Source organism: Sebastes umbrosus, chromosome 14, assembly GCF_015220745.1.
Source record: "Sebastes umbrosus isolate fSebUmb1 chromosome 14, fSebUmb1.pri, whole genome shotgun sequence".
In the NCBI taxonomy this organism is placed as follows: Eukaryota; Metazoa; Chordata; class Actinopteri; order Perciformes; family Sebastidae; genus Sebastes; species Sebastes umbrosus.
This window is the reverse complement of record NC_051282.1, coordinates 11,886,843-11,909,980: the sequence shown is the minus strand read 5'-3', so window position 1 is coordinate 11,909,980 and position 23,138 is coordinate 11,886,843. Positions and strand designations below refer to the sequence as shown.

Genomic DNA, 23,138 nt, shown 5'->3' with positions numbered 1-23,138 from the left:
ATAACCCCCTATTATCAACCTCATCTAACCTTGTACAGCCTCCGTATCACACTCCTGACTGTAACTCTCAGATTATTGCTCTGTTTTCATACCCATACATGTAATCTACTTTAAACTATACACACCTTGCTTATATGGAGTTCCCTCTTCATAGTACATACAGTGATTTTCATTAAAGTCCGGGTAAAGTGAAAAATAAATGTGTTCTGAGTTTGTCACACCACAGAAAAAAGGTGTTATTATTTGGGCTGTCAAAGTTAATGCGATAACGCATTAATGCAAATTCGTTTCAATGCAACTTGCGATTTTTAAGTCGTAGGGGGCTCAGGAAGATATTGGCATCATATAAAACTACAAAGGCTATATAATTCATTGGTACAAACCATGTAATAATAGTTTGTCACAAAGGAGGCTAAATAACACTCCAAACTTACAGTAAATTTTGGTGAGGAAAAACTGGCATGGCCATTTTCAAAGGGGTCCCTTGACCTCTGACCTCAAGATATTTGAATGAAAATGGGTTCTATGGGTACCCACGAGTCTCCCCTTTACAGACATGCCCACTTTATGATAATCACATGTAGTTTGGGGCAAGTCATAGTTAAGTCACTGACACACTGACAGCTGTTTTTGCCTGTTGGGCTTGAGTTTGCCATGTTATGATTTGAGCACATTTTTTATGCTAAATGCAGTACCTGTGAGGGTTTCTGGACAATATTTGTCATTGTTTTGTGTTGTTAATTGATTTCCAATAATAAAAACATAATTACATTTGCATAAAGCAAGCATATTTGCCCACTCCCATGTTGATAAGAGAATTAAATACTTGACAAATCTCCCTTTAAGGTACATTTTGAACAAATAAAAAAATAAAAAACGATTAATATGCAATTAATCACAATTAATTATGGACAATCATCGGTTAATTGCAATTAAATATTTGTATCGATTGACAGCCCTAGATTAGAAACAAATCTCTGATTTTACTTTACCCGGACTTTAACAAGAGACCAAAAGACTGGCACAATATATTGTTTTCTCAAGACTCCACACTGTTAGAAGGTAGGTAAAAAATGTTAACCAACCTTAAGCACTACCGTATGCCTTACAAATATGATCAGCAATAATGTTAACTATAAATGAAATGTAGTTATACGCCAAAAACATGCAAAAAGAACGGCATGGTCAGCGTAACAGTAATTTCTTTCTTTCACGATTTTAATGAGGGTGGAAGAAAATGTCTCATTTGGGCTGAAAAGGTTCGAGGATTCCTAACCTCAACCACCAAAAACATTCTCCTCATCCCCTGCTGAAACCAAACCTTGGTGTACAAAAACATTCTTAGCTCAAGGATCATAATTACGTCCATTTATTGTCAATGGTCCTCTGCAATATGGCTCCAGATCAATGCAGTTTGACCCGAAGTCTAACCCACAAATTGCACTCCTAATTGTTGCAAACTGTTGCTTCAATGTTAGCTCTGTGCATGTGGATCGGCCAGCTGTCAAACAATCCATGATTACATTCACACGTATTCTCATTAATCTTATTCTTGTGATAACATTGGCAAAGATAACCAGATGGAAAAGCTGACACCAGACCCTTGTCAACTCCTATGCAGACTTATTTATATATAACAGAACTCACTGACCACTTCATGCACACACTTTTCAAAAAACTAAAGTATTTTGAAGATTAAAGAAATCACGTCTTTCTGATTAAGAACACGCAGCTATAAACAGTGGTACAAATTTGGCTTGAAAACATGATTTTCAACCTTTCGGGGTCTTTGTAGCTGGATGTAACACATTTTTCCACATTAGGGCTCAAGCTTCTCACAATTAGCTTCGTAAAAGAAGTCGTAAAACGCAACTGCACACAATGAAAATTCTGGCGTCATGGCAACCACTTCACACAGATGAGAAATCCTGAAATCCATAAACTGCTGCTGTACGTGGTGACGTTCACCCACAATTACAAACCCACACTCGTGAACACACAACTCCTTCATCAGCGTAGAATATGGTGATTGTATTAGTGTAAAGGTAATATAAAAATTGCGGGCTGCTTACTCATAAAGGCCCAGAGCAGAGGACACAATCCAGAGCTACTTAAAACCAGAGGAACAAAGCTCTAAGTGTGTGTATGTGTGTGTGTGTGTGTGTGTGTGTGTGTGTGTGTGAGAGACAGAGCACGTTCACATTCCCAGACAGTGGAAGTAGCAAACAGTCAGCGTGATCTGGGAAGTGTTCTGGTCTGCGAGTACCTGCAGTGTTTAACTGTCACTTTGAAGCTTCCGGACAATTACGATAAGACGCAAATTAAACACAGTTAAGTAGAGGGCTGAAGAAGAGTAATGTGCGACATCCTCCAACAGCAGTTTTGATAAGATAAACAGACTTTTAATCAGCAATTAATCCTCCAGTAGCGATTAAGGGTAATGCGTTGAGTGAAGTAAAGGAGAAGGCAGGCTAGAGGCGGACATTAAAGTAACACAGGATACACTTCTTTGTATAGTACTTACTTGTAGGTCTATAAGTGATCTATTTATAAGCTTTTAAGAAATCTTTAGTGCAAAGCAAGAACAACGTGATATTCTTGAGTGTACACAAAACTACCAAAACCTAGCAATTCAGTTCATTGTTAATGGTGCTAAATAAATATGAGATTGGGAGCATTTCTATTGCCTCTTCTGACTGATCTTAACTACAGTTTCCGCCTCACGGTTGTATGCCTTCACCAACCTGTCAATTTGCAGTTTACATCCATGTCTGTTCAAAATGTCATCACTTCATCATCTTATTCTGCTAGACATGTGTGTTAAATTGTCATAATTAGCGTATGAATTCTTCAGTTATGGCCAAAAACGTGTCTTGTGAGGTCACAGTGACCTTGAGCGTGACTTTTGAAAATCTAATCAGTTCATACTCGAGTCCAAGTGGACGTTTGCGCCAAATTTGTAGCAATTCCCTCAAGGCCTTCCTGAGATATCACGTTCACAAGAATGGTCCAGACGGACGAACGGACGTCAGCAAAACATAATGCTTCCAGTCACGGCGGTCGCTGGTGCGGAGGCATAAAAACGAATCAGTACTCCAGTTCGTTCAATCATTTCCCTCCACTCACTCTCCTTTGTTGTCTTGTCTCTGTAAGATTATGAAGCAAGATTACAATGCGATTTGTATTGTTTGCTCAATTTGAGACATTTTCAACTCACACAGACGTGTCTTCGCCACAGTTTGTGCTGCCCAAAGCTGGTGTCTAATCGTGTGATTCCGTTCACTTTTAGGGAGTCACGTCGTGTCTAAAATGTCTAAACGCAGCTTTAGAGCCATAGATGACATTATTGTACAACTGTTTTCACAAGTTGAGTAGTGCTCCTCGTGACGAGTGAACTGAATGTCATGTGTAAAATCGGTGGAGTGCCCCTTTAAAATTCCAGTGACATCATTCACTTTTCTCGAGGGTACTTTGAAGGTAGGACTGGAGTCATTACCCCCACAAGGCTTCAAGTCATTATTATAAGAATAAATAGGTTTCATGCTGACAGTGTAGACTACAGGATTTGTACAGGGCAGTGAGTTTTAAAAGTAACGCTAAAAGATGAGAAATACTAGAGCTGTAAAATGTCTCATTTCAGTGGTAAAAGCAGCACGGGTCCCCTGCTCATTATAATGAGCTCAAAAATGAGGTCTGTAGCAATTTGTACCAAACTGTTGAGTGTCAGCAGATAAAGGTTTACTAATCAGGTCCTTTTATGATATCGGCTGAGGAAAACAACAGCAGGATTAACAGATATCTTGGCTCATAGATCAAACTCTTCAGTTACGACAATGAACTTTTCTCTACATATGGCCATTTGCACCCGCTGAGTGACTAAACAGCTCAACTGCGTTAGTCACTGTAATGCTGTTGAACCAGCTGCCAGTTAGGCATTTGTAGGCATTCGTGAGCCTATGAACAGAAGGGCAGACAGCCCCACTGAGCTGACTGGCCATATGCGTGTACCAGTCTGTGTGTATGTGTGTGTTTGTGTGCTGGAATTCGGATGCCCCTGGTTTCCCACCCTGCCAGCACTGGGGCCTCTTGGGTGTGGAACAGGCGTTGTTTTCAGCAGCCTGGTGGTACAACAGATGTGATATTAAGGGGAAATGAGGGGCAGGTGTGGTGGTGGAGTGAAAAATTAGGGGTGGGAAAAAAATCGATTCACCTATGTATCGCGATTTTTTTCTTTTACGATTTGAAAATTGTTTTTTAAATGCCAGAATCAATATATTTGCTTCGTTTGAGTCTAGGCGGAGGTAGAAGGGAGTTACCGCTTTTATTGTTGTAGTCTGAGTAACGTGACGTTATATCCGTTCCGTATCCGTCATCAAAACAAACAACAAAGAAAAAGCAGAAAACGGTGGAGTTGATACGACCTGCACCATCACATTTTAAATCCAAAGTGGTAAACACTACACATCCAGTAAAGTATGGAAACACTTTGGGTTTCACACATTGCAGGAAAAGCAGAGCTAGACATCACGGCTAAAGCTGCATGCTAACTCTGTCATGGACAGGAAATGTTATTATATTGCGGTAACATGCCGTCAAGCCAGTCGTCACTCTCATCTCCGTGGTCAAATCAGCCGACGCTACAACTGTAGAGCACCCATATACTGACTTTTATGTATACAAGAGGAAGTATACACGTGTGACTACGTCCGGTTTTCAAAATAAGGTGTTAACAAAAGGAACAGTATATACAAAATACATATATGGAAATAAGATTGAGTGGATTATATTCAAGAAAATACCACTAATTTGTGAGGGAAATGTCTTTATTCTTTGATTTTTGGGTTGCAAAAAATGTAATAAATAATTCCTGACCATGACTGATACTGTATATTTGACATCAGGACATCTCTGACTACATACATGCTAAAAATCCAATTTTTTTTTACTGTGTTAACTTAGATATTTTAAAATAGTAGTAAAAGTTCCTAGAAGTGTATGATTCAACTTTTTTCCATGGTCTAGTGTTAAAGTTAACAAAAATTGCAATAAATCGTAATATTGAATCGCAATACTTAAAAATCACAAAACATATCGAATTGGCACCCAAGTATCATGATAGTATTGAATCGGGAGATAGGTGTATCGTCTCAGCCCTAGTGAAAATGTGTAGGTTATGTCTGTTTTCATGACTATTGTCTTATGTGTTTCATTATCAACCATAAATAATAGTCTCCTTGTGTGCCAAACAAGGAAATTTAAAAAACAACAATGTAGACTATGCAGGTGAGATGCAGCATTTTCACACCATCAGCGCACAAACAAATGGGTGGGGCAGTCCTAAATTCCCACTGCCATTCACAGGATGTTTCCCTGTGCATCTAGCACATGTGAATACTTTCCAGGACAGGGAGGAGTGTAGGACAGTTTATAGGATGTGTCACCAGCCAGACGAGGCGAGAGGGGTGTGGTGGGAAAGGACCAGATAGGGGAATGAAAAGGGGAAAATGGAGATAGTAGAGGGACAGATCATAGTGGCACATTGTAGAAAACGGAGAACAGATATGGGAGCTTTGCAGCTATAAATAACGTCATGTCACCCGCTGACATACTTGCAGATGAAATCCTAAGTGTGTTTCAGTACTTCTGATTCAGTTTCGGGATAGTGATGGCAGTTGGCAGCTGAGATCACAGGCAGAAATAGACTGTCATCATGGGTTAGTGAACGTCCCCACCATCTCGGAAATCACAGCAGTGTGTGAGGGACCGCCTGAGTGTGTGTTTGTGAGGGTAGAGAGATGTCCAACACACACGCACGCACGCACGCACAAAGGCAGAGAGGAAGCTATTCCCATCAGTTACACCTTGAACTTCCTCTTTTGAAGCTTTCTAACCTCTCCTGTTTGTCTCCCTCTCCACCTCTTTCTCTCGCCCCTTTCAGACCACAGGAATGGGGGGAAATCTTACAAGTATCATATCAAAGTGAAAGAGAAAAATGTTTTTTATTGGACAGAAACAGTGTGTGATTTCATAACAAAACTGTACTGTATCACCTGATCCTTAGAAAACACAACCTCTGCTTCGCCACCCCACCCACCTCAGCACAATAACTTTCAGTTTGTTTGAAGCCAAGAAAAATGGACTCAACACAAATAAATGAATGAGTGGGGGGGTTCACAGGGTTATGCTGCTGCTTCTTGGCTGGTAGCAGTAACTTCCATGGAGCCCAGAAACAATCGTTTATATACATACACATAACACCACGTTAAACGCTGCATTTCTTCCTTACACAAGATATAACACGTTAATCAGTGAGCTTTAAAGGTGCTAATAATGTTTGTGCTAAGCTAACCAGCTGCTGGCCGTAGAGTCATTCAAGACCTGATATGATACATTCATGTCAGAGTAGTATTGATCTTTTCATTTAGCTCTCCATCAGAAAGTGTATTTTCCAAAATGTTGAACTATTCCTTTAATTGTGCACAGACAGAAAAAGACTGGGGGCAAGAGTCAAGAGACAAAACAGAAGGAAGTCTGGTGTGTGAATTTATTTTATTAATTTATTAATTTTATATTTATTTCTTTATTATTATTATCATTATTAATAATAATAATGATAATAATAATAATAATAATTGTATTTAAACATTTTAAAATTTAATTAGTTATCATTTTTTTATTTTTCTATTTTATTTTATTTCTATTATTTTATTATTATTATTATTATTATTATTATTATTTTTATTATTATTATTATCATTATTATTATTATTATTATTATTATCATTATTATTATTATTATTATTATTATTATTACCATTTTTACTCCTCCCTTGTTTTTGAATATTTTGTTTTTACATTTATAGTTTCTATCTGTCATTATATGTACATAATATTTGATTTGTTATGGTTTAGGTTGTAGTCATTTTTCCTAAGGAAACAACAACAACAAAAAATCATCTGAGCTACAAAAAAAAAAGAGACAATACAGAAAATCCTAGACCTTTCATCACAAACTATTAAGTCAAATATGCGTAATATGACTTCCTCTGCATCATCAAGTATTAAATGTTTAAATTGCAAGTTGATGATGACCAACTTTGGTGAGATCAATTTAACAGGTTAAACAGTAGTGTTGCACACATATGGAAGTTAGAGTCTCTTGCATGTTAAATTCAGCTTCTCAGTCCCATGTCCCGTGGGCTTATGTTTGGCTTGTAAGGCTTGTGTTATACTGTCTGAGCTGTCCTCTACAGAGAGCATTCACACTGGATTTTTGGAGTCTTTCCCTTTTCAAGTCCCACAAAGCACATTTTTCAAATGCTTCTGACGCTGGGGTGAAATGAGAAAAGTCTGGGAGGGAAAAAGAGGGGTATCGAGATAGATAGAGTGATAAACAGAGAGAGAGGTGTAGAGGACCAGATCCCACGTGTTTCTCATGGAGATTGGTGGTGGACTGGTGTGGTAAACATTCTTGGGATAATTAGAAAACTCTTTGAAATCTAATATGTCTATTCCCCTGCATTAACTGTCTGTTGCCCGGAAGATATGCACCAGCTATATGGCAGCATAGCAGAGATACCATATGAGTGTTGACGGTGGAATGGAAACCCAAGGCTCAACTTCCCAGTCGTGAGTAAAGTGAGTGGGACTATAACATCTGGTGTGGGTGGAAGGGAGACAGTTTAATGCAGTTTGAACTATTTGTAGCTTGTGCTTGCTGCAGATTAAGAGAAGAGCAATACGCATAAGTGACAGAGAGCAAGAGTAAGCAGTGAACAGACTAAATACAAACACACAGAGTACTACATGGAGAAGCGGGAGACATGGCAACAGTGGGACGTCATCTATCTTTTGGTTCACTGAGCACAGTGGTCAAGCCAGACAATGTACCAGCAGCTTCAAAATAGCAGAACACAAAAACACACAGACACGCTCGTGTTCTCATTTCCCACAATAGCGAAGAGGTGTGGGGTCTATTCTCTGCTTCTGATACACTCTGTCACTATTCAGACCATTGTTCACCAGCCTGGCTAAACAAACGTCATTCACATTCCACTCATAAACTCATTAGCAATAATTGCTCCGAATAGAAGCAATTTTGTTGTAACTATCTAACCAATCATCATACAGAAAAACATCTTAGCAGAGTGAGTCTGGATTTAAAGGAACTAAATGCGAGATTGGGAGCATTTTTCTATGGCCTCCGCACAGCTCTCAACGTGGCGACGGTTGAGCCGGTGGCTCGTACCGTTCGGTTTTACTGAGCTCTACGCTCTCGTGTCACTTCTTTTTGCAAATAACCCAGATGGCAACGGCCAAAAACCGGCCGTGAGCTAGCCAGTGGGGCAAGCTCACATGCACAATTTCCTTCAATGCTCTGGTAGACATTACTCCACTATAGCTAATATTTACATAGCAAATAGTTGTTCGATGCTATGGATATCGTATAGAGCATCTTTAATTATTATATTTTTGTTTTATTGTTGGTAAATGATACTACTTTTTCTGTGGTTCGTCTTAGTTCATCACAGTTTTTGAAAAAAATTCCAGCTGAGGATCCAAATGTGGAATTCAGGATTTTGTCAAAAGACCAAAAGGTAATGAAATAAGTTGTCTCTCTGCCTAAGTGTGAGCCAAAGCAATGTTCTACTACTGCACAGGGTGAGTGCCTGTGTGCGGCACAAAACTGCGCACTGTACAGTTTGCAAGGAGGACGAGGATTTGTGCACAAATGTCATCAACATTTTATACAAAATATATGATCTCCTCCTGTTGGAAAATATATCACGGCTGCTGCTGTCACACCTCATCGTGTCCATACATTTTCCATGCCTGGCACTGTCAACAAGGATTACCATGGAAATACAATACACATTATCACTACTACTGCTGAACGGTCAATGATAGATTTGAGACACTTCTCCGGCCAGTTTGTTATCGCCTAAATATGTACAAGACAGTGGATATCTTTTACTGCAGTGTGCACTACAAGTCTAACACATACACAGATTTGTTTATGCTAACAGAGTGCTGCACAACAGAGTGTAAAATTAGCCTTGTGCTGTTGGGTGTTGCCTTTAAGCCAATGAAAGGGGGGAGAAAGCAGTTTCGGGAGATACTGCGGAACGTATTTGGCAAGGTAATCGATTGCAGATGGCAGGCCATCGGGAGGCTTGTTTGGTCCACAGTGGTTCTTTGTGATGGCTAGGCCTTCCATAATCCAACAGGACAAGGCTGTTTTTCGGGTGTATGCCTGTGTGTTGTTTATGCTGGCACCTCTAATATCGCGGCGCTAAGCTCTGCAGCCCCACAGGAATCCAGACACACAAGGGGGAGAAGGGTTTCAGTCACAGAGGGGAAATTGTATCAGTGTGAGACTGTGTATGAATCAGTGAAAGAATATAAAATAATACACTAAATGGATGAATCGGAAAAGGGATAAAAAGTTACGAGAGCGTTTACGACTTATACGAGTGAAACTAGGTCACTGCGGCAGCAACAAGTAGAGGTGAAACAAAGTCAAGTTGCTGTGAGAATAAAAAAGTGATATGATTTGCAGTCTGGGATAAGCGCCAGACTTTTATGAATGTGTTCACTTTACAGATTAATAAATACACACATGTCATCAGTAGCTCATTAAACGGTGTAGATCAAGCAACCACTCAGTACGATGCACAGCTGTGCAGCTGGCTGCTTCCCCCCCCCTGCCTGCAGTGGGTTGGAACGTTACGGGTGTCAGTGAGAGGGCAGTGACAGCATCAGTCAGGTAACCCTATCTGACGCGCTGAGGCCTCTGGCATTGATGTTATGTGTCTCTCATGACAACACTGTCCAAGAACGAGGGCAATACATGACACGACAGAGGCTCTACCTTAAATCATCTCATCACAACGTCTCTCAGTTATAGGACTGTCTCCAACACTCAAACAGACACACACCTACCACTACAGGTCAGAACCTGGCTTCATGGCAGCTAAGAGCGTTGACTATTGACTACACATGTGTAACTAGAGACCAGGGCTGGGCAAAATATCAATATAATATTGCTATTGTGATATGAGCATAGATACCGTCTTAGAGTTTGGATATTGTAATATGGCATAAGTGTTGTCTTTTCCTGGTTTTAAAGGCTGCATTACGGTAAAGTGAAGTCATTTTCTGAATTTACCAGACTGTTCTAGCTGTTCTATTATTTGGCTTTATCCACATCGTCATTATATCCACATTACTGATGATTATCCATCACAAATCGCACTGTGTAAATATTTTGTAAAAGCACCAATGGTCAACCCTACAATATCGTTGCAATAATCAGTATCAAAGTATTTGGTCAAAAATATTGTGATATTTGATTTTCTCCATATCGCCCTACTAGAGACCATCATGCAACACCAAATCGGGCCAAGGGCGTGAAGTGGGGGGGCCAATGGCCCCTTCTCCTCTACTTCCGGCACCCTTGCTCAGACCGCACCCATCTTTGGACTCGGCCTTCATTTTGATCTCAACTACCCACATGACTTTCGTGAATGCATCTAGCCTGGTTGTGATGCTATCGCAGTGACAAAATCTGTTCATAGAAATATAAACACCTCCAAGCCTTATTTGTGGTAGTTCCTGCTATAGTAGGTGTCTCCAGGACCACGTTTTGCGTGGTAAACACACACTGGATACTCAGAAGTGTCACCTATATGTCTTGAAATAAATGCAATACTCTATGCAAAATAGGTAGGTGAAACAGATTTAGTCTTCTTAACATTCATTCTTATTCTGTGATTTCAGCCAAACCTCTGAAATCCATCAACGTGTAATATCTAAAAAATGTGTCGACTGAGGAAACATTTAAAAAAAGGCCAAGATTCTTTCCATAAAACAGTCACATACATATATGCATGACTACTGACACACAACAGTTTTCCCAATCATCGGCCTGTCCAGGTTAGGAAAAATGTCTGCGCGAACATGTGGGGAGGAACGTAACTATAAATCAGAGCTGATGTATGACCCCCCAAACAGAAATATGACTTTATCCTGTATGAACTCCACATCTGTCTGCCGTTAAAGACGCATCTGCACTTGTGTATTTGTGTGTAAGACAGCGTGTGTTTGCAGTACACTCATACAAGCTGGTTGTTTAAACAGGCTTCCCCATTTGTCTGAAAGTCGTCTCTTGAACTTGTAGCCAGGACACAGTCCTTCTGAAGCCCAAGAAAAAGTCTCTGACACACACATACACACACATTTTACTCCCATTGACCCTCCCACACCTGTCTTGTCACTCAGGCCCTGGGTGCGCCCTTCACCAGCCCTCCTCTACAACCCTCACTGCCCCAACAAGAGGCCTCCTTTCCCAGGGAAGAGCTCTGCAGCTCCAGGCCTCCCCGTCTGCACCCACACACATACACACAGCACCCTGGTCCCAGCCCCCTCCAAACTGCACAAAGCCCCCATTGTGAGGCACAATGCTGGCCGCCCCCTCTGCCTTTCCCCCCTGTACCCTCTGCTCTGTTTCCCCCCATAACTCTGTCCCGTCTGCCCCCTTTTGCTTTTTGCCTGACTCCCTCTGCTTTTCAGTCTCCTTTGCCTCACTACTCTCTCTTCTTTATTCTTAAATCTCCACTACCAATCCTGTTGATCGTGTCTGTAGGGGTCTCCCCTCTTTTATCCAAGCGTTGCCCTTTCCCCCCCCCCACTTTCCCCTTCAATATTAAGGCCTTCAACATTCCCTCTTCTCTCCCCCCTGTTTCTCCCAGCATGGCCCTCCCTCTCGTCTCTGTGTTCCAAGACATTTTCCACTTCTCTGACTGTTGTGTTACCTCCTATATCCCCTTCTTGCTCTGCTGGATAAGAGATATTTAATATCTGTAGTTAAATTTGAGGCAGGACTTAGAATTGCTACTGGAAACAATATATAGAACATAACTCTTTCTGTAGGGCTGCTTATGCTATTTGAGGATATGTTTTTAATAAGATTCTGGTAAATTAAACTCTACTTTTGCTGTGAGTACATTTGCCTGCTCTGTGATACACTTTACCTTGGGTCCCATAGTCTGTCTGACGATGCTCGTCTTTTCTAAAGAAAATAAGGTTAGTGACATAGCTAGGGCTGTCCTCAACCAAAGAAATTCTTAGTCGACTAACACTCATACGATTTTGTTGACTAATTGATTAGTTGATTTAATCGACAGATCTGTAAAACAGAGTTTCTCCTAAAGGAGGAAACGAAAGCACCACTTTCAGTCTTGTTTACCAGAGATCGGCTCATAAGTTTCTTAGACATACAGTAAGTGACTCAGTATGAACATATGCATAAAATATATGACAAATCGACTCAAGAAATCTTAGCCGACTAAGACCAAAACAACCGATTAGTTGACTAATCAACTAAAGACCCCGAGCGTCTGTCGGACCAGTTTTTTTGGTATGTCCTGAACCGTCGGCTCTAGCCTGCCCGTGTCAGAGTTTTTTCAGACGATTCAGCATGTTGAATCAGCGGCGCCGCCCGTCGGTGAAAGAAATCACTCTGATTGGTTGTTCAGCTTAAACGAATCAGTGCACGAGAAGAGAAACAGAAGTGAGGAAAGCAAGCCAACGAGGAAATTGAAGAGGAAAAACACAGAAGGCTCTTCTCGTTTTTCATCTTCATCTCATCTGATCATTCCAATACACGGATATTCTCACAGTGATATGGCCATCTGGAATGAAGCTAAGTGGTGAGTGAGAGTGGTGTGAAAAACGATCGTCAAACACCGCTTTGTTTCATGTACGTATCGTAACAACAGCTTGTATATCAGCAGACATCGGTCTTCTGGTTTCCCTTTTTGAATGACAAATACAGACTACCGCTACCTACTGGTAGGGAGAGTTATTTCATCTCACGCAGGCGAAGAACGTACGTGCTAACTGGCCGTCGGCTGTAGTCTTTGCAGTGTGTTCGAGTGAGGTGACTCATAGGTCCGCTTTCGTTATCACTAGTTCTTTGATGTCGGGTTGGTGTCTCTGGGCAACCCTAGAAATAGATCCCAACAATGCAGGATTGCCTATGTCTAAGAGTGTATTAGTTATTAGAGTTAAATGAATGCCAAAACGACTGCAGTCAAATATTGCACAGATAGCAAATAGCCGCATATTTACTGCACCTACAGGTCTCGTTTAATGATGTCCACACAAGGTGAAGGACCTTGTTAGTTACTGTGGGAGCAAATCCAATTTCCACCCCATAAGTTTGTCAGCAAAAAATGTTTAAGTATAACAATATACACTGCAGCAATCCAATGTGGCTCCTCTCTCTGGTCATAAACACACTATTTTGCCCCATTTTCACTAGGTAGCTGCGCTCGTACCTGTCACTTTTAGCACTAAAATCAGGATAAATAAAGTAAATTGCAAAAAAAAACAATAATAACACACATCGCGCTGTTGAGCCAATCATTATCACCGTAGGGGAAATTCCCTCACCTCGACAGCCCTAGTTGATGCCAGGTGTAAATGAGCTATTAAGCACAAATAAGCAATGCCGCAACATGAACATGTTGGTGAGAGCTCAGTTTTATGCTTCATACCTGAAACAAACAGTAGTTCGTGTTTTCAGTGTGACCAAATGTGTGCAAGCTGTGTGTGAATGTGGACTAACACCCATCTTTCTCAGCACTTAAGCAGTGAGTGTCAGAAAATCATTGCTTTCCACACACATCTGTAGGAATTTGGTGGTTTTGCGCTCTATTTATTCAGACATTTCCGAACATGTTGTGCTTACAGTGCCATCTGTGTTGCTCCATAATCTTGACCATGGGGTGGAGTTGCAAAACTGGCACTAATCTAAAGAAATCTCACTGTAATATATGCATTTCCAATCCATCTTTGCCAAGCTGCAAACCAAATTCTGTCAATTAAATGTTGCTTTGCCCGTTGGAAAAGTGCACACACATGCATGCATGCATAATGTTGTACATATTTGATGATTTTGAAGAGAGGTCTGCTGCTATACAGTGGATGTGGTATGTGCAGAGCTATCTGTGGCATTCACCTCAGAAAATAATGACCAGCCCTATTGAGGCCCTGTGGTTTCTTGAGTAAGCTCAGATACAGTAACACTACTTTACTGTACAGTGCCACCCGACTCTAAATCTGCCTAATCCTTCTTCCTGAGAAACAGACAACTAACTGATGACATAAGAGGAGGAAAAAATGAATGAAAACTGCTAAACACAAACACAAATGCCTCCACACCGACGCAGGGAACCTGGAAACCTGCCAGAAAGTAAGCCTTGTGGTCCAGCTAGTTGAGGGGTGAAATAAGAGAAAATGGGGACACACACTGTTGTCAGTTAAACAGAGGCTTAACCATGGCAACGCTGGCTGCATCCCGACGTGGAGGAGTGATGAGAAGGTGGGACATTCCACACACTTGTCCTCCTGTGTTTCCTGATCAAAGGAGGAGAAGGAAGGAATAAAGCAAACTGAGCTGCCACAAAGCTTCCAGCAGGGCTGCGGTTTATATTTTTAAGTGAAAGGCGACCAAAATGCCTTCAAGGATGCGGGGAATTTTCCCCTTCTTCCAAGCCAGAACATTCTGGTTGAAAGAAAGAAAAAGAGAAAGGAGAAGACTGAACAAACTAGTAAAGTAAAGCAAAGCAAAGAAAAGGGTGGAAATGAGAGAGGCCAGCTGCTCTAGTCACTGAGAGGAGAAAGAAAGCAATTATAAAACGGTAGAAGATCCTAAATACTTCGCAATAGCTTTGGAGAGTGCAGCTTTTCTCATCCTGAACAGGACATTAGCCACACTAAACAGACTGAAGGAGATTCAGTCAATAAGGCACACAAAAGTCCCTCATTGCTGCCGCCTAAAATACTGTCACTCACCAAGTGACACCTCTATTTGAGATCCCAGGGGGAAGTTATTTTGGTCGCACACACATACACACGCAGGTATCCATGGTGACGCACCCCTGCTCGGGGTAATGGGCTCCTCGGACGACTGTGACAACTTGACGGTGACTCAGCTTGTAGAATTTAGCACAGCATGGTATGGAAAGCTGGGACAGTGATGACCTCATTCCACTGGCTGCTCTGCCCCGGCCCCTTGTGATGAGGGACAGCGGTCCGAAAGAATGAACACCGCCGACGGGGAAAAAAGGGGGTCAGGGAGAAGAATGGTGGCATAAGAGAGAGAGAGAGAGAGAGAGAGAGAGAGAGAGAGGTGTCCCATATCCAGACAAACATCTTGCATGGTGATAATAGGCTGGGAGGGGTGTGTGTGCGATTCTTTGTGTGTTTGAGGTTCTTAGTAAAGCTATATTTATATTGTAAGTACAACAAAAGAGATACAAATAAATGATTCAGGGGAAAATGAGTGACTTAAAAGGATAGTTCGGTACTTATCCATAGTCAGTGTATTACCTACAGTAGACGGTGGTCGGCACGGCCTCAGTTTGGAGAAACAGACAGGCGTTACCGCACAGAAATAATAAAATGTACTGCAGTGGACGGGGCTGGCAGCAAAACATATTTTAGCCACCTAAAAGAAAGGCCCACTTAAAAAAAAGCAATATCAGTGATTAATATACGCTATATTTAGAATATTTTAACCGCTTTACGTTGTCACCAGACGGCCCTTTCCGACAGGGAACTGAAGCCATTCTTCAAAGCCACCAGACTCCATTGATAAAAACAGTAATTTTACCTTGCTTGTTTGTGTTATTGTGTGACTTTGGTGTTTTAAAGGGATAATTCAGATTCAACAAAGTTATACAATAACTCCCGTGCCCCTACTCCTGTCTGTTTCTCTAAACTGGGGGCGTGCCAATAGCCATCTATTGTAAAGATAATACACTAACTCTGTATAAGTACCTCATACAACCCCACTTAAAAAAATCCTAACTGTCCCTTTAAGAAGGCTTGGACAATATCAGCCCCATATAATACTTAATGAATATATAGTGTCCCAGAATGTTGGGGCTCTTATCTTCAGAAAGAACCAAACTTTGAAAATCGATGCACTATATGTGACATTAATGTGGTCCACGTTTTGGCCCCGCTCGGCCCAGGGCTCCAGTCAAAGTCTCAGCTGTGTCGGAGAGACCCAGCCTGCTGAGACCAGAGCACAGAAAACAGCCTGAGAGCATGTAATGACAGGGAGCCACCCTCCAGCACATCAGTCAGATGGAGCTGTACAGCTGCAGCTGCGGCGGTCAACCAGACAATCAGTACAATGTCACATCAAGGCTGAATTATGTCGGGACAAATAAAAAAATAAAAGCCAAGGGAAACATTGGCAAAGGCGCTATTTAAAGAATCAAATCCTTTAGAAAGTAAAGCTGTTGTTTCACGGTTTGACAGTGCTGGCACACAGCAGAGAGACTGAGGCTGTCTAAACACTGATAGACGGTGATAAAGGTTCTGCTTATCACAGCGGTTCTTCTACATCAGAGATTCAAACACAATTAGTCAGACCCAAAGTAGGTCACTCATAGTCCTGCTTCTTGTGGGTCTTTACTTTGTAAACATGTTCAAATCTTGATAATGCAGACACAGCGAGGTGCAGACCAGTGTAAGCTTCAATACAAGTCCATCAAAACAAGCCGCACAACCCTTCTTATATACTTTGTTCCCCTAAACGTTTTGGGCTATCTTACCTTCATCAGGGTGGATGACTTGACATGGGCTTAAAATATAAATGGTATAGTATGCAACAGCTGTAGGGCATGGACCAGCTTAGCAGTATGTGTAGGATGAAGACAACTCTACATATTCCGTGCAGCAGGACCAGGTAATGACAAACTGAAGATTGACAAAGGTTGAACCTGCTTTCTCTCTTTGCCTGCTCATCTGTCTCTCACTCCTCTCTCTTTTGGTTTGCTTCTCTCAGTCTCTTCCCTTTGTAACAGTGCATCGGCTCTCACAGACGACCCTCACTACCTACGCTATTAGGAGCGTATAGATCTCACCCTCGCCACTCGCAGCACTCAACTCTTATCTGGAGCACAGAGAGAGGCTGTGGTCCATCTCTGCAGGCAGTATGTGCTGATATACTGTAGAAAAAAGGGGTGTCTAGAAAACCAATACTTCTGTACCAAGTTGATGTTAGAAATCTGAAATTGTGACAGTACTCGTTTTTCTACAGTACCGCAGCTACCATTGGTACCGTCAGCCCTCGAGACTAACAGCGTGCCGTCTTCCCGGGGATGATAGAAAATGTGTTTGGGAAGCATTAAACTCAGTATCGACAACGTCCAGGTGACGCACCCTATTTTTTCCTCCGATAACGCTGCATTGTGAACAAGATATTCGTGTTGAAATCGGCAAGGTGAGAGTTAGTTAGCTTTAGCTGTCAGCAGCCGGTAAGCGGCACAGTCCTGCTCAGAGCTAACAGCTACTGTTAACGGGAGGTGCCATTGATTTGCATTATGAAGTGTTCAGGCTCTATTCAGTAAATAAATGAAATGAGTATTGGGCGAAGGTAAATTCTAACATTATCGTGATGTGTTCAAATGTAATCTTGTAAAATGTCGTTTTTGGCGAGAAACTTGAATAAATATAGTTGTTTTTCAGCAATATAAAATAGATAATAGAGAGGGAATTATGACCTGTTTAACTTCCTAACAAAAAACAATATGCAAAAGGTAATAAAGGGTTGTATGTTGAAGTACCTGGGATATATTGTTTTAATTTTGTTTTTTAACCGTGGCATCCCTAATAGAAACCAAATATAGACCAATAAATTATAACAAATTGCACAAGAAACGTGTTCCTTTTAGTTTAGCTGTCAAATATTTCAGAGATTGTCATTTGATTGAACAAAGATTTTATAAGTATCTCAGCATTAAAATGTTGTATAATGCTCTATCCTTCCTATATAATGACATCACTATGAATTGAACTATTGTCTGAATTGAACTTGTGCGCTCGGAAAAAGTTACAGTGGTTCAAAAAAAGAAACCAGTTCATGGTTTGGAGAAAATAACCGAAGATAGAGCCAGGATGTTACATAAGCATAGCATACCACTCGCCAATAATATTGAAAGCAAGTTTAGTATGAACAATGCAACTCAACACTCCGATCCTAAATCCTTTGCCCAGTGTTTGATGAATGGTGCTGAACGGCCTCATATTACAATGCAATTACCAATTAACCAAATGACACTGCTGGAAAACCTGCCAGATTGTGAGTCTTCTACTTGACCCCCTTTCAATGACAGCACACCTCTCAGACATAATCAATGACGTCACACATCCTCTCTGACCTTGTGACCTTTCACACACTTTACACACTTTCTTCACACGCTAATCTCCTGGGCTATGCAGCCAAACCCCATGCTGCCTGCAAGTGAGCTAAACTCCCTGCCAAATGAGCACACAACCCGCCTCCGTTTACGACTTAACTGCCCCCAACGATAACCAGTCAAGATATGCTTCTATCTCCCTGGAGATGATGACAATTCCATTAAGTAGCATTGGGAAACACTATAATTCACACCATGCACGATCATCATGACACATTTTCTTTTTATAAACCTGTCAATGGAGACCAATAATAATAGTCAGGAGCTTTATAAAAGCAAGATAAAAAGGTCAGTAGAGGAAAACAACCGTCTGCCCTACCTTGAAGCATGCAGCGGTATGCTGACTCAGAGATGGCATAGATGTGTGGAGGCATCTCGTGCCTCTTCTTCCCTCTGTACATCTCAATGATGTTCTCTGAATAGATGGGCAGGTTCTTGTAGGGGTTGATAACCACACAGAACAGGCCAGAGTATGTCTGTAATTAAACATACAAAGCAGACAAATTAATAAACAGTAAGGGACAATGAGAGGCTGCAGCTCAACATCTGAATCACTTCAAGAAATATAAAAAAACATATGAACTATGCCATGGCTTGAAACAGGCAAAATAAACTCTCTCTAGCCAGATTTTTTTAGTGGATATAAAGAGAAAACACCAAAACAGAGCATGCAAGTTTCTGGCTGTTTAGATCATCACGCCTGCATTCGATCAGTGCAACAAGACCTGTCATTACCCTCTTTTTGGGGGATTACATCATCATTGCGGGCATGCAACACAGTGATAGATACAGAGCAGACTGAATGAGACACTGAACAGACTCTTGTCTCTTGTGCAGCAACAAAGGGCCCTGAGAGTCCTAATAAAGAGTGATCAAATCAATCACTGCACAATGTGAACAAAGAGTGTATGAATATTATATAGACTCATAAAGAAGCAAACAGCTTTCGCTGCAAACGTTTAGCCTACTTTCTGACTTGTGGTGTTGCATTTGGCTGTGTAATTAGCTCAAAGATTTCACCCCAGAGAGTGTGTGTGGTATGAAGCTTTCTCAGCTATGCTACAAGGCTGTATCGACCACGCAGCAAGGCAGCCGGGAATGAGTGAGAGGCCCTGGTGGGGCGATGGCTCTCCCTCATTCTGCAGATGCTATAGGGGCTTTGCATTCCCCCCTATAGACGACGCAGAGAAAGAGCTGCTTACCAGTAGTGTGACTTTCATCACTGGCATGTTAGTCTAATCCTGGGGGCCTACGCAAATGCCCATCTCTACTTAGCTAAAATCAGAGCATTAATATAGCAGCAAACAGCTATTTGCTATGTAAAGATATAGAGGAGTAATGTCTACTTGAGCAGAGAATGTGTGTGAATCTGTGCGTGTTGTAATCCAAGATTCTCTGTGCTTTGTTTATGTAGCCGGTCTGGCTGAGCGTGCATGCTAGTGCATGTGAGTCCCTGTGTATGTGCCCCACTAGCTAGCTAATTGCCGCCGCTGTGCACTGTGCTCATATGGCGGTTACCGTTGATAACGGCGTCAAGACTCACAGTGTCGCCACGGAAGTGTAACGCCCAACATCCGGTTTCCCCCCCCCAGTTAACACTGTTAGCTCTCTTAGCACATCAGTTTGTGCTGTTAGCACCGTTAGCTGCAAGCCGCCAGCTAAGCCGTCGCCATGCTGAGAGCCATGTGGAGACAACCATAGATATGCTCAGTTACACACAGTTACATGCATATGTACACAAATATATGGACCTTGGTTCAATATTTGCTTTTTACTCATTTGCCCGGTCAGGCAAGTGGGTAAGAATTCTACTGACATACAAATTGTTTTATTTATTAGCGGTTATCAAATAACAATAAAGACCAAAGTTAACTGTCATGTTTAATCTTTATTTAAGTAAATTAATCTGGAGTTTCGCCGACATCCCTCTGAAGCCACCCAACTAAACTCCTGTTTCCTGGATAATTGAAATGCTCGCTTACGCTTCAGCTCATAAACTTTGGCTTTATTTTCTCGCGAGGGTCCGATCGGTACTGCGCATGTGCAACTCTCGACAGAGATGAGAAGGAAGCAGGATGGCTCACTCCTTAGTTACTTCCATCATCAGCTCTGGAGAAAAACAATGTTTTTAATTATTTTTTACCAGTTGCCTGATTGGACAAGTGAGTTGATAGATTTACTAGCCTGACGTGGCATTTTACTTGCCCCGGGCAATCGGGGAATCCTGACTGTTGAGCCCTGAGGACCTAAGTGAAGTAATGTAGAGTTAAAACTGCAAGTCAGTTAGTCAGTTAGTAATAAATTAGTAATTGCCCGATAGATAGGTCACACATGATTAATGGATGTTACGAAGCAGTCAGTCCTCTCTGACTGGAGGCCCAGGGGATCAGAGGCAGCTGGCTCCCTGCTGGCTCCAAGGTCAGAGTAACAGACATGTTTGTTTGTTCTGCCTCCTCCTGGGACCATAAGTACACTCTACAGTGACATAATTTTACAAGGAACACTAACTAAAACTAAACAATTTAGAAAAGGAAAATCAGAAGCATGATCTGTAAAATGTTTTGTGATGACGTTCTTCTGTGATGACTGCCAGCATGGCTCCTGGAGATCATGTAAAGCACATGTTCTCTATAGACTGCAGTCTGCAATGAATGACTGAGCCTCTGTTTTCAAGAGCTTTAAGTTTCAAGAGCTGTCTATTCTGTTATCCTCTTCTGTCAATAAATAGCACCACACCATAATAGAGTAGAGTCAAAAACAGATGTAATATTTAGAAAAACTATGTCCTGCAGTGATCTGTTCATATCAAAGCCTCAAAGACTGTGACATCTGCTCCATAATTAAAACTGCATCCAAGGCCGAGTGAGGCACTGTGCCACGAGTGACTCAGCAGCCACAGATTCACAGAGGGGCCCCAGAGAGCAGACGGCATACTGTAACCGTTACGTAACGGCTCAGGTAGGGCCCTCAGTCAGCACTGAGCATCTCATGCTCTGTACCGCTGAGACAGACAAAAAAAAGCAGAAACAAGAAGGTGGGGAAGGAGGAGAGAGAGGCAGGCTGAAATGAAGAGTGGAGCAATGATTCAGCCGACAGGGCTCCCTCAGGTCCAATCCAGCGGAGAAGCAGAGGTGCAACAAACAGTGAACCGTGTTCTCAGCCTTCCTGTAAATTGCTCACAGCCCGAGGGGAGGAGAGAGCTCAGAAAGAGAGAGAGAGAGGGGGCTGCTGAAATTCATACCCTCCACTCCTCCTCCTTTTCGGCGCTAATGAAAAATTTATTTCCCCCCTTATCTGGACACTGGATCTGCTATAAATAGGGGGTGTGTTCTGTTCTCTTCAGTTCTGTAACATGCAGCACCGGGGCAGCTGGGGAGGCTGCAGAGAGATACCTGGACTATAGGTCTGATGGGGACCGTCCCAGGCAGCTGAAGGGCTCAAGGGGGCTTTGTAATTTGCTGCATCATGTCTCTATATGCACAATGATGATGCATAAACCTGCACAGAGCACTTAATAAAAAGTCTCCGGAGTTGAAATGGTGCATCAGTGTTAGGGTTTTTTTATTTTCATTGCTTGGGAAACATAATCTGATCTCCAAAAATAACAACAGTGGTTGATTTTGACTGTGGCTTTTATCTAAAATTAGATGTCGCCCCCATCTCTGTGACCAATTTAAAAAAAAAGCCTCAAAATAAAAAAGAAAAAATAAGTATTTTTTGTATGCTTGTTGTTGCAATGCTGCTGCTTCCCACCCTACGTGAATTAATGTGAAAAATCTTGCAGAATCAATGCAGGACAAAGAACATTTACTATTTCTGTTGCCAGCTAGCAGAGCATACGACTGACTCAACACCGGCCTGCCAAACCGCCATGCCTGGCCCAGTCCAGGAAAAGAGAAGGTGATATTTCCACTGTGAAATCAGATGCCGTGGCCTAGTAACAGCTGAGCAACACACAGGCAACAGCAGACACAACAGCCGACCCCATCTGCCACCTCTGATCACACAGGCAGCGTGCCTGCGTGGATAGGCCTTTCTCCACTGCAGAGGCTGGAGAGAGGGCACTGTGAGCACAGAGGCAGCCTCATCGATCTGTGTGGAGGAGAGGAGACCTTGACCGTTCCCTTGACAGCGCTCCACTCTAGTGATTTCATAACAAAGCTTGCGAACACTTCAGACTAGGCTTTTGAAATATGACCAATACGCGTAGATGCATGGTGTCGAATCACATCGACAGCAGCAGGACACCTTCTGCTTTTCTCCAGCTTTAACAAGTTGGAAATTCTTACTCACTGAATTTTAGAGCAGGGTGGCCATTAAAAACTCATACTGCAGTGCAGTTCATTAAAATTCAGTATGAATCAGTGGCATTCCTATATTCAATTCATATTCAGGAATTCATGCTTGTGTTTGTCAAAATGATGGTGACACTCAAAAGCAAACAGGATGTCAAAGGTTACATCAGGGCCCTGCAGAAAGAGAGACCACATGTGGCTTTAATTCAAACATGTTAAAACTCTCTCCACAGGGATACGAGGATGTGTTTGTTTTTCTATGCTGCTTTACCTGTTTCCCTCCAGCATTAGAAAATAAAACAAGTTTTGAGTAGGAAAATGGGACAAGTTTGCATACATCTAGCATTTGAATCACAGAAAAATCCGAAAATGCCAGAAAAAAAAGTAAGGATGTAAGAAATATGATGAGGTCAAGATGCAAGAAAGAAAGACATTATTAGACCAGCGAGACAGGGGAGAGGAGAGAAGCAGAGGGCGTGTGGGAAAGGGAGCAGAGTTGGTGAAGACAGGACGGACACTGAGCAGCAACAGAGCTGAAGTGGGCGGCAGGAGACAGACAGACGGA

General features: G+C 41.9%; 1 protein-coding gene across 5 annotated transcripts in view; it reads right to left on the bottom strand.

Annotated features, from left to right (window-relative positions):
• The window catches only part of LOC119501457 (myosin-10), a 77,957-nt gene that overhangs the window by 46,945 nt on the left and 7,874 nt on the right, over nt 1-23,138 (bottom strand). For all 5 annotated transcript variants that reach the window (XM_037791828.1, XM_037791827.1, XM_037791830.1 and 2 more), the window contains exon 3: nt 18,598-18,754. In XM_037791828.1, coding sequence (XP_037647756.1) covers nt 18,598-18,754 — 157 coding nt within the window. The remainder of the gene's footprint in view (nt 1-18,597; nt 18,755-23,138) is intronic.